General features: G+C 41.3%; 1 protein-coding gene across 5 annotated transcripts in view; it reads left to right on the top strand.

Annotated features, from left to right (window-relative positions):
• abl2 (c-abl oncogene 2, non-receptor tyrosine kinase) overlaps positions 1 to 10,487 on the top strand; it is a 28,102-nt gene extending 17,615 nt beyond the window's left edge. For 4 of the 5 annotated variants that reach the window (XM_044128346.1, XM_044128347.1, XM_044128348.1 and 1 more), the window contains exons 3-12: positions 1,374 to 1,669; positions 1,770 to 2,042; positions 2,198 to 2,282; positions 2,388 to 2,565; positions 2,655 to 2,839; positions 3,120 to 3,272; positions 3,638 to 3,727; positions 3,958 to 4,116; positions 6,560 to 8,342; positions 10,018 to 10,487. In XM_044128346.1, coding sequence (XP_043984281.1) covers positions 1,374 to 1,669; positions 1,770 to 2,042; positions 2,198 to 2,282; positions 2,388 to 2,565; positions 2,655 to 2,839; positions 3,120 to 3,272; positions 3,638 to 3,727; positions 3,958 to 4,116; positions 6,560 to 8,342; positions 10,018 to 10,240 — 3,425 coding nt within the window. In that variant the 3' untranslated portion in view covers positions 10,241 to 10,487. Of the gene's footprint in view, positions 1 to 1,373; positions 1,670 to 1,769; positions 2,043 to 2,197; positions 2,283 to 2,387; positions 2,566 to 2,654; positions 2,840 to 3,119; positions 3,273 to 3,637; positions 3,728 to 3,957; positions 5,029 to 6,559; positions 8,343 to 10,017 lie in introns of those variants that run through there. The other variant, XM_044128350.1, reaches the window with a different exon arrangement.
• Positions 10,488 to 12,753: the final 2,266 nt, after the last annotated feature.

The raw sequence follows: 12,753 nt of genomic DNA, 5'->3' as shown, positions 1-12,753 counted from the left end.
AAAACTTCCCAATTGCTAAGTTACAATCAATGGGCAGCGTGTCGTTACCTAGCAACCCCAGTTGAGTTACTATTCAGAAACCTCTTGGTACATTGTTTTTGGTTGTGCAGGAGGCTCTACTTTTGCTTTTCAAAGATGTACGGTTGTATAGTTATGGATCTGTTTGAGCCCATTTTCACATGTGAGTATAAAGGTTGAGTTAAGAGGAATGACCAACAGCATCTTATTTAGATTTAACGTGACAGGAGCTCCAAATAGGCTGAACTGATCACACTAAAATCATCTTATCCAAGGATGGAGCGTGCTCCTGTGGCGTAGAGGGTAGCGCGCCCCACGCTTGGAGGCCTTCAGTCCTCGACGCGGCCGTCGCGGGTTCGATTCCCGGACCCGACGACATTTGCCGCATGTCTTCCCCCCTCTCCTTCCCCCTTTCCTGTCAGCCTACTATGATAAAAGGGGCACTAGAGCCCACAAAAAGGACCCCCTGGTGGGGAACAAAATAAACCCAAAAACTTATCCAAGGATTATTTTGTGCCAAAAATGTAATGAACATGGTTTATAAAGACCTATCCTAACCTCTTTAAGAAAGCATGATACATCACCTTTAAATCTCTTAATAACTAACAACTGCTGCTTTTTTTTAAGGAAATACAAAACTCATTACCACAGAAAACTACTAAAAGTCCAATTAAGTAGAAGGTGATAAATTACAGGCCTCCTAATTGAATGAGGGCACTGAGTCAGTGTAGCCAGAACATTTTCTAAATGCCCTTTCTTTTTTAATATGTCTGATAGTCATTGTAGGTTTAATTGGATTTTAAAATTAATCATTTGTTTTCTCCTATAGGATCCACTCAATCTGCATTCTTCTCATCTCAATCTATCACTTTTAATATGTTTTCATTTTAACCTGCATCCAGCAGGCATGTCCCAACCTCTGTTCTGTTGAGTGTTTTGGCTAACCGATGCCTCCTTTCAGCACATTGGCGTCTACACTCCCTTATGTGCCCTGCACTGACGTCAGACAAAGACAACAAACAAAGTCGCTACATGCCCAGGTTTGCCTAGCCCTGTATGACGGATGTTCTGTTCTGCCATCTCCATTGTTGCAGCAGTGTTTGATCTAGTTTTACAGGCAGGTGTGTCATCTCCATGACACCTTCTGTGTTAGACTGGCATTTAAAATGTTATCGCAATCTGGACTGGAACCACCTCCAAGGACCAAGAAATGGTGGAAACAATTGATGTCTAATGCTGCTGAGACTAATTCAAATCCTGACTTGTTCTCTGGTATTTTTAGAGGTTGTTCTTGTGATGCACCCTGTAAATCAAAGCTACTTTTGCTAATTTCGCCTCATTTGTTTTGTCTCCAGGTGAGAAGCTGCGTGTGCTGGGCTACAACCAGAATGGAGAGTGGAGTGAGGTGCGGTCGAAGAACGGCCAGGGTTGGGTTCCCTCCAACTACATCACGCCAGTCAACAGCCTGGAGAAGCACAGTTGGTACCACGGGCCGGTCTCCCGCAGCGCTGCAGAGTACCTGCTTTCCTCCCTCATCAATGGCAGTTTTCTGGTCCGGGAAAGTGAAAGCAGCCCTGGCCAGCTGTCCATCTCTCTGCGATACGAGGGGAGAGTGTACCACTACCGGATCAACACGGCCACTGATGGAAAGGTAGAGGCATGACTGTTTTCATTTAATGTTCTTGTTTTTGCATCTCTAAGTCGTATTTATCTAAATTCTGACCTTCGCTGCTTTCCACCCTTCCCCCCAGGTGTACGTCACATCCGAGAGCCGTTTCGCCACCCTGGCTGAGCTGGTCCACCACCACTCCACTGTACCTGACGGCCTGGTCACCACGCTACACTATCCTGCACCCAAATGCAACAAGCCCACTGTGTATGGCGTTTCCCCCATTCACGATAAATGGGAGATGGAGCGCACAGACATCACCATGAAGCACAAGCTGGGAGGAGGCCAGTACGGGGAGGTTTATGTTGGAGTTTGGAAGAAGTACACCCTCACTGTGGCTGTCAAAACGCTCAAGGTTGGAACTGAGTATTCATTCATATGTGAAAACTATTTGTAGTGTCTAAAGTAGCAGAGATGGATAGAACATCCTAAGAATAGCTATAGCTCTCCACCTGCAGGTGGTTGTCGGAATTACACATTTGATAATCTTTCCTTTTTCTTCCTATGCAGGAGGACACTATGGAAGTTGAGGAGTTTCTGAAAGAGGCAGCGGTTATGAAAGAAGTTAAACACCCAAACCTCGTTCAGCTACTTGGTAATTATTAAGCAGCTCGTTCGCTTCAATGTTTTTCATGCTGGCAGAATTGCCACATTTTTTTCAATGAAAGATTGTGATTCACTCATTTTTTTTCCCCCACAGGTGTGTGCACATTGGAGCCTCCTTTCTACATTGTGACAGAGTACATGCCACATGGCAACCTCCTGGATTACTTGAGAGATTGTGAAAAGTCTGAGGTGAATGCTGTGGCGCTGCTTTACATGGCCACCCAAATCTCCTCTGCTATGGAATATCTGGAGAAGAAGAATTTCATCCACAGGTATGCGTGTGGTTTGGTGTGTCTGCAAAATATGCCAGGATGGTTTTCCTGGCATATTCTCAAATTCTACTCCTAAACTCTTTCCTCAGGGACCTGGCGGCAAGAAATTGCCTGGTGGGTGAAAATCACGTTGTGAAAGTTGCAGACTTTGGTCTGAGCCGCTTGATGACCGGCGACACTTACACTGCCCACGCCGGAGCCAAGTTCCCCATCAAATGGACGGCACCAGAGAGCCTTGCATACAACACCTTCTCCATCAAATCTGACGTCTGGGGTGAGCAAACCCCTGTGCATTTACCCATATTTAGAGGATTTCAAAATTTCTGTTCCCTTAGTTTGTTTTATTTATGTAGCTCTACAAATGCCAGGTTAAGTTTATTTCCACTCATACAAATCCAGTTTAGTTTAAATCAGTTAATTTCAATTTAATCAAAGACTCAGATCAAGTTGCATATTCTCCAACCCAACTGTGATTATAGTACTATGCAATAAAGTTAAAAAAATAATAAATCTAAAGATGTGCTGGATTATCACTGACCTGTCTCTCTCTACAGCATTTGGTGTGCTACTGTGGGAAATTGCCACCTATGGCATGTCTCCATACCCAGGCATAGACTTGTCTCAAGTCTACGATCTCCTGGAGAAAGGCTATCGTATGGAGCAACCAGAAGGATGTCCACCCAAAGTTTATGAACTAATGAGAGCATGTAAGTACCATCTGTCTTACATATGACCTCTTGGTTAAATGGTTGTGCAATACATTTGTAGTGTTGCACAAGTTTGAAAAAGAGGCACAGTAACAACTGCATTCATTGATTTTGCTATGCCATGCAGCATCTGCAAAACTGAAACAATAACACAAAAACTTGCAAAAAACAAAACAAAACCAACCTGTCTTTGAACTCAAAACTGTGGGTAAAAATGTGGGTTCACAGAAAATACTGAGTTTAGCAAATACAATCATTATAGTGAAACAGTATTTTTGACAACTGCCTTTTCTGTATCTAATTTTCTACTGCTTATATTGCAGATTTTTTCGTATTAAAACCATTTATTGTATCTTTTCTGACAGGCTGGCAGTGGAGTCCTTTAGATCGACCTTCATTTGCAGAGATACACCAGGCCTTTGAGACAATGTTCCATGACTCCAGCATTTCAGAAGGCAATAATCACTTTTTCTCTGTTGCTAATCAATTCTTAAACTTAAACCTGGTTAGCTGAAGCCTTAAAATCATCGTATTGATTTGTGTAGATACAAAAATGTGATTCTATTAGCGCTTACTGACTATCTCTTTGAGAAATCTGGTGATTGGTCCATATTTTTTCCTGGAGAAAATGTATCAGTAACAAAAAATTGGCATAAATATAATCTATTTTCTTTTTCCTCTACAGAGGTTGCAGAGGAGTTGTGTAAGACGGCGCACTCTGTGAGTCACGACATGCCCCTGTTGCCTTCCAAATCCCGCACACTCCACAAGCACACAGAGAACAAGGAAAACATCGAGGGTGGACTGGACGGCCACTCTGACCACAGCACCCACAGCCACTCAGGTACAACCAGGCATGCCCACGCTCTCCCCACACCACATTATGGTTCTGCAGGTATGCCTGACAACAACGCTGCCGGCACGCAGAAGCAGCTGCAGCGCCGCCAAGCACGCCGGCTCAAAAGACAGGCTGGGATTTTTCTCACCAGCTCGTCGCTTCACCCGGAGTCTTTCAGAGCTTCAAAACGCCTTGATGACCAACACTCCCAGTGAAATAAAAAAATGTTGTGTTCAAACACAGTGTTTTATTGTATCCAATCAACAAAACTACAAATCACATCCTAACCTGTAAAAATGTAACATATTTGATAAAATTGGCAAAGATCTGCAATAAAAGAATTGGAAAAGGGCTGAATTGTGTTTTATCCTTGGGATGATGGATAGAAAAATGCTTTATAGAAGCTTCTTGTTCTCATTATTCTTTTAGAGCATCTTGAATCAAAGCTCCCAGTAAATCTGAGGCAGTTTCTGTCTTACCAGCCTCCTAAACATTTTGCTAACTTTACTTTTTCAGTCTGTTTGGCTGATATGTCTCTGCTGTACCTTAAAGGACTCTCATCTAAATCCTTGTTAACTAAATGTAAAAATGTAAAAATCTCCATGGGTTTCTTAAAGTCCTCTACAATCTTTTCTGTGTATATTAAGCAGTTGAACAGCTTTTTTCTGAACAATGATTTGCACACATGTATATGTTCTGTTAATCTAACTTGATATTTATTTGTATTTGTTGCATTATTTTATTCCTGTTCCTAACCAATGCTTTGTGACTGTAACAAATGTGTTCCAGATATCACATCTAATATTTAATGTAGATAACTCATTGCTTATTTATTGTATTTAAATAACATTTTGATGATATTTGCATGTTTTTTTTCTGTTGCCTCGTTTATGTGTTAATAACAGCTCTTTAATATTCTTCCCTTCAATGCATTTGAGTTTGTTTTTGATTATTGTTTTTATAAAACCAAGTCAAGCACAAAACATGGTAAAATCAAATGCCATGTTTACTCTACCCCAAAATCCTAACGCCCATGAATCACCCAAATAGCAAATGATGGTAGGAGGAGAATAAACACAGTAATAAGGATATATTTACAAGATTTTGCCTCTGGTTTTATTTTTCAATAAATGTGAAAAAGAGCTACAAAGTTGTACAGAATGAGCCTTGGATAGAATCTGTCCACTTCCATTTGAAATAACTTTATAATCATTAATGGATCATGTCTGTAAATCCCCTTGGCCCCAACATAATCTGAATTATTAATTTTGCAGTTGAATGAATGGGAAAAATGGTTATTTCTCAGCTTATTTAAAACCATATAATTGAATTCATTTATTTAGGGCTATTGTGGGGATGTTTTCAATCCCTTTCTGCAATATTTGGCTACAAATCTATCACTGAGTCCAGTTAGACCTTCACAAAGACAAATACTTCTCTAAAAGGGTTATTTCATAACAATTGTTGCATTCTGTGAAGCATTACAACACGATACTTTCTTTTATTCTTGTTTTGAAACAGATACTGCATTTATTGATGTCATGTAACCAAAAGTGTAAAATCTGATCCTACCATTGAAGTAAGAAACTCAGTTTATGGGGTTTGGAACCATAGTTAATCTCCACTTTTTAAACTTCTCTTGATTACTACCTGTCCCTGCTGATTTAGTAGTATATTTGAATCACTTTATGCAGCAGTTGAATGGAACAACCCAGAATTTTAGAGCACTATTTGTTGCTGCTGGGCTACAACTATCATTGTAAACCACTGATTATCTTACAAATGCTTTTGATTGTCACATTTAATCACTTTACATGAACCACAAACTGTACTTAAAATTTAGGTCAGTATTGCCCATCACTCATTATTGAGCACCACCGCTGTTTGTGACTGGTTCTCCAAAATAATGGATTATGTAATGTAGGATGATTCATAGTATTTGTATTAATGTAACATAATTATTTTGAATCTGCTTTAACCACATAGTTGACAATGTTTCTGCAAATATAACGGCCACATCTTGCAATTTCCCTTTACATTCCCTCTGACTCATTTTCTGGCTAAGGCAATTGTTCACCACTCTGTCCTTGCATAAAGGTCATTTAATACTGCTGACCTTTGGAAATGTTGGATCAGAATAACTCATCCATCAGATCTCAAATTTTTCAGGATTTAATTTGAGGATGTTTAATTTATGTGTTATGCGAACAACCTGTGAATCATTGAATTAGTGTACATGAAAGCTGGTGTTGATTCATTATTTCCATTCCACTCTTCTGCCGTTCTTTTTATTTGCTCATGAGTCCCAGAGGAGGAAAGAAAAGCTTTTCTCTAAGCTAATATGAGTGACATTAATGTATAGACATGGACTAAAATAACTTCCCATCTCGTCCTTCTTCAATCAGACATGTATGAGATTGTAATTCATTTGTTTCCCCTTCCTCCTCAGGTTGGACTTCTTTGTTCGGAGGGGACGGCCGATCAAGCAGCTCCCCAGCTCTCCCAAGAAAGCAGCAACCTCGAGATAAATCTCCCAGCAGCCTCTTGGAGGACGCGCAGGACATCGGCACATTCACACGAGACCGCAAAACTGGCTTCTTTAGCTCCTTCATTAAAAAGAAGTCTACCTCCTCATCCTCTTCGCCGTCTTCCCAGGTGCAACAGAACCTTCCCACACCTCCCAAGAGGAGCAGTTCCTTCCGGGAGATGGAGACGCAGCCTCACAAGAAATATGAACCCACAGCCGACTTCAGCGCGCCTCCGCCCTTGCCCCAGTCAGACAGTTTAGGGGGCTTCTCTGCCTCTCCCTCTCACTCCCACGGGGAAGCCACCCAGTCCCAGTCTCGCTGCTGTGGGGCCGCTTTCGGACAGAAACCTTCCGCCGGGGGCCTTGGTGCTCAGCTGACGAGTGGCAGCAGCTGGAGTGGACTAGCTGGCTTCTTCACCCCCAGACTCATCAAAAAGACCCTGGGGCTTCGTACTGGAAAAACAGCCTCTTCAGATGAGAGTGGTATAGTTGGAGGACCGAAACCTTTCCCTAGGTCGAATTCTACCTCCTCGATGTCATCTGGGCTGCCGGACCTGGAGCGCATGGCTCTGACTTTACCGAGGAACCGCAGCGCAAAGCCGCCTCTGGAGAGAACTGCCTCCACAACCTCTCAGCCGGAGAACGGGGCCGCTCGTCCCTCCGAAAATTTGTTGAGGAGGATGGATGAGGGAACCGCGCAGATCAGGGATAGGCCAAAAGCCAAGCTACTACCCCGGGGTACTGCTGTAGGGGTGAGGGCACCTGGGGTCGGGGGGGAGGTCGGGGAATCAGAAAGTCTGTCTCGGGTGAGAGACAGCAGAGAGGAAGGTGGAGGGCTGGACAGGCAGCAGAGTTGGTCGTCTCCTTCCAAGAACTCCACCTCAACTCATAATCACAAAGTCCCGGTCCTCATCTCCCCGACGCTGAAGCACAGCCCAGCCGATGTGCACCTGGTCGGGCTGGACTCTCAGGGGAATCGCTTCAAGCTGCTGTCTGAGCACCAAGGCGAGCGGGACAGGCCACGGCTGGTAAAACCCCGCTGCGCTCCTCCTCCTCCCCCAACTCTACGTGGTCTGCAGCAGTCCTACAGCTGTGACAGTGAGGACCAGGTCAGTGGAGCCCCTGTGGAAGTGAACGGAGACACAGTAAAAGGTCAGAGGTCAGGGCGAATGTCAGGAGGAGCAACGACAGGTAGACCATCAGTGCCACCGCCACAAGTGCCTCCTGCTTCTTCATCCTCCTCCTGTCCTGCGAGCACCAACACGACTCCCACCAAATTGGCCAACGGAGCTGCTACCACCGCCTCCTCTTCACAAACAGCACCATCTGCTGGCTCCAAAGTGGCACTGCGGCGAACCAGGCAGCAGGTGGAGAGGGTGCCCCTGGAGAGGGTTAGCCGCGAAGCCCTGCTGGAGTGCGCTGAGAGCCTCAGCACCGTGCTCAGCGCCAGCTCCGACAGCCCCTCCAGCAGCCAGGTTCTGGACGCCGGCCACCAGCTGCTGGACTGCTGCTCAGGTTACGTGGACTGCATCCCTCAAATGAGGAACAAATTTGCCTTCCGAGAGGCAGTGGGCAAGCTGGAGCTGAGCCTGCAGGAACTGAGGGCCTCTTCTTCTGGAGGCGGGGGCCTGAGCAGTGTGGGGTCCAACACTGTGCTGGACAACCTGCACAACAGTATCAAAGAGATTAGCGATGTAGTACAGAGGTAGCCACTGTGATCACACAAACCACCACCTCTACTACCAGGCAAATCACTTACAGTATATTCCGATTTTGTTTTTTATGTTTCTGGTTCAGCTATTTGGGGCACAGATTGAAATAAATCTCTACAGTACCTCACAAAATTCACTACAAAACATGTTTTTATTGTTTACAGAAACCTGTTTCCTAAAATGCCAGTGTGGTCACTTAAGTTGTTGCTCTTAGCTGTACATATTTTGAGAAATGTTTCACTAAACTAAACTAAATGTGGTTCAAGTCACACTTTGCAATGTTTTGCTACAAGTTTTTATTTGGCCAAAGAAAGCCTCTTTGTTACCTGAATGAGTGTATGAGCTGTGTGTGTCGTCAGCCAACCGGGTGGGGAAGAACTCACCCTGCTTATCTGTTGCATACTTAGAACAGGCAGGGATGGTTGAGGGCAGTCTTAAACTCATTGTTTCATAAGTATGTGGACCATCAGCTGGATGTATTGTTTCACAGTGAGGAATTGTGTGACCATAAGCCATTTTTCTAAAGCCATTGGGAATGTAAGGATGTGAGCCACCATCAGGATTCAGTAGCATCCAAAACTTGGGGTGTCAAATTCAGTGTATTCTTTATCAGTTTTCAGCTCTATTTACATTTCACTCAGAAGCCAGGATTTTGGAGGATTTTTTCTAACGTGTCGTAACTTTTCAGAACGACTGAAGGGACATGGGTATATGTCCTGATACACATACAGATCCCAGTGATTTAAGATTACGCATTTCCCCAGACATAATCTCAACCTGATTCTTTTGCTAATATGAGTGGTATCTTTAAAAGAACAGCACATTTCATCAGTAGTAATTGATTTACTCACTAATGACAAACAAGACACTGAAGTCTGATCTGTTTTGTGTCCCAGAGGCTGCTCCACCTATTAGTTAAGGTAATCAAATATTTTTGACAAACCGTCACTTGAAACACTCAAAGCTTTATCTTTTGTTTATAAAGATATATCTGGCCCAATACATACAGGTACAGTCCTTTACAAAAGCTTGCTGTTTTCATTTGGAGCAGTTTGCTAACATAGTAGCCTAATTTTGGCTCGTTTCCTCTGTTTTCATGTGTCTCCTTCTTAACTGGGCTGGTAACAAATTCCAGTTTACAGAGGAAGTATTTTTCTCTACTTCTCAACTCAATGCTTTGCTATAGACATCATAAATGTTGGGAGCTGGTGTTTCAGCTGCTCTCTGCTAAACTCTGTCTTTATGCCGAAGTTAACTTTGGATGCACAGCAGTCATGTGACATAGACAGAATGAGGGTGGAGCAGCAAATATTCTTTCTCGTTCAGTGTTGTCATAAAAGGTAAAAACACTGGGATTGTTGGTATGTTGAATCAAAAACATAATGTCCACATAAAACTGCATATGAAAATAGGCATAGCTCACGATTTTCTGAAGACTAGATCAACGACAGCTATCAACAGTTGAGTTTCTTTGGGGAATCCTAATATAGATATTTTAAAAATCACCGAGACAGGTAGAATATCTGAGATCGGATTGGGACTATAAAAGAAATCCTATATTTCATTATTTAACCATTATGACTGAATGTAGCCGAGGTTTAGATGGTGACAAATCCTGAACATCCCTGATATATTTTAATAATTTTTTTTTTTTTCCTTTATACTCAGATCACATAACAGTTGGGAGGTGGAAAGCACAGGATGGCAGCAGGTTGACCTGGCCGTGTTTTCTTTTAAGTGTCCTTCACAGGATGGGCAGTGCTGGATTCCCTGTAGCCTTGTAGGGCCCCAGTGCCTCAGATTATTTAATGAGTGCAGAGACCTACTTTACACCTGTCACACAGGACTGAACTCTCACCAGACTAAACTGCAGTACGTCTTTAGCACATGAGCGACACATGGATTTATTTGACTTAGAGAGAGAAATGCTTTTTAGAATGTATGAATTTTAACTAAATTATTTTTGTTCAAAGCACAGGCATATTTTGAGAGGAAAATTATGGAGATTTTTCATTTGTTTCTTCAGATTTAAGAAGCGTATGTGTGTCGATGGCTTAAAGAGAAATGTTGTGAAAGATCTCTTTGAATGTATTAACCCTCTTTCCTGAACCTGATAAAATGTTTGACTTTTGTCTTTATTTTCCTACAGTGCCATGTTTCTTTTACACTTGCAGGCCCGTACTCTAATTATGACCAGTCTGAAGACAGCTGCTCTGTTTAATGAACACTCACAGCACATGCACACTTCTAACAGTTCACTAACAGGATTTGGTTTTGTTGCTTCGGTTCTCACCTTGATGTACACTGGAAAAGCCCTCACCAGTTGAGTAACAAATGGCATATCAATACCAATGAATCTATAAGCACCCACCTGCATAACTCTTTAAATACTTTTCAGTTAACCTTACTTAAATAGGATACTTTATGATAAAACTTTCATTTCTATTCACTGTGAGTTTTAAATAACATTTTTCATAATTTTTGGTGCCTTTTTGTAGGGGAAAAAAAAAATATGTAAAGGACACGATGATTGCACCAAATCGCAGCGACTGTCTGCTCTTCCATTATGAATTATAATTAGATCATCACTACATTTCATTTTATTACTAAATGGTCAGATGCAAACTGGGAACCAAAAGGTGCTCTTTTTGTTACAAACACTTTTAATGACACTGCATAAACAAATGATACACACAACCATGTGCAGCATGGTTGTGTGACAAAAACTGCTGTTTTTGTCTCAATCTGAATATCCAAATTTGAATATGTATCAGTATATTTCTGAATGACTGCCATTCTGGCTGGCTTTGTGTCCGTTACTTTGTTTTGTGGTCTCACCATGGAGCAGATTTCCTAAAAAGGCCTTATTGAAAATAGTCTGTTCATGATGTTTTTCCTCCTTCAGATCCTACATGTTTAAATCTCTATGTTTTTCCTATCCGACCACTACAATTCCGCTAATTGTCATCATCTGTTTTTATCTTTTATGCAGTGTGTCTTTTATTTTCTCCTATCTTCTCTGTTTTTGGGATTTATCTCTAAAAGGCGTGCGTTCACATCATTATACCAAAGGCCACGTCTTCAGTTGGATGAGTGCAATGTAAAATTAACACAAAAACACCAGAGTGGAATATGTGAATCTAAACAGGGATAAAATGTCAGATGTTAACATGACTTTTTTTATTGTACAAAAATATATTTTGTGTTTTTTTTTTTATTATTATTTAATGCTCACATTATATTACTGTGAAGTTCTGCTTATCAGTGTTAAGCCTATTGTAAATAATAAAGATATTGATGAATGCTGTTGTATTTTTCCTTTAAAATGTATTCAGACTGAGCTCTTTTAAAAGCAAAATATTAAAATTTATTTGAACAGACACTTTGTATTGTAAATGGAAATTTTGTTTGATAAGATATTTGCTGTACTGGAAATGAGCAAATTTATTATACAGACTGAGATTTACACTGATGGATGTTTAGATTAAATCAATTTTACAGTTTAACAAATTCTGCATGCTTAAATGTTATAGGTTGGGGGTCTCAAACTCCAGTCCTCGAGGGCCGCTGTCCGGCAGTTTTTAGATGTGCCTTAGGTAAAAAAAACACTGGAATGAAAAGGCTTAATTACCTCCTCCTTGTGTAGATCAGTTCTCCAGAGCCTTAATGACCTAATTATTCTATTCAGGTGTGGTGCAGAAGAGGCACATCTATAAGTTGCAGGACTGCGGCCCTCGAGGACTGGAGTTTGACACCCGTTATAGTTTAAAGAAGTAGAGAGATTTATCAAAAACAAAATTAGTACCAGTAATTACCTATACACCATATTCTTGAAATTTCAATGAAATTATGTAGGTAGTATAAAATTATAATTATCCAAATGGGATTGATCTGCAGACAGCTCTAGCAGCAGATTCAAAACAAGCAAATGACCAGACATGAAATAAAATACAATTTACAAAATACTACATTAATGCATTATTACTGCTATTTTGAAGGCACTATAAAGAGTGGTCAGCGTCAGGTTGATACTGAGACTATTTTATTTTAACCATAATTAAATTTTAATCCAGACTAGCATCAACCAGAACCTAAATGAAAGACAAAAAACATATCGTTACATACAGCACTCTGCACCAGCACTGGTGCAATTAATTTCAAGTAAAAAGCCTTGTAATAAATTAATAAATTTGTGTTATTACAGTAGAATCACCCCACATTGATCAAACTAGAGAGGGTGTCCCTAGTTTAGTAAAAATAGTAATTAAAAATATGTATCACAATTACAACACTTATAGGCACCCTAAAAATCACAATTAAAGTGAAGCTTTTTCAAACCTACTATCATAAACATAAGCATTAATTTTCCTAATCATTTCTAGAACTTGAACTCACCAGGTGAAA

The sequence above is a fragment of the Gambusia affinis genome, linkage group LG10 (genome assembly GCF_019740435.1).
Source record: "Gambusia affinis linkage group LG10, SWU_Gaff_1.0, whole genome shotgun sequence".
In the NCBI taxonomy this organism is placed as follows: domain Eukaryota; kingdom Metazoa; phylum Chordata; class Actinopteri; order Cyprinodontiformes; family Poeciliidae; genus Gambusia; species Gambusia affinis.
This window is presented reverse-complemented; position numbering and strand designations above follow the sequence as displayed.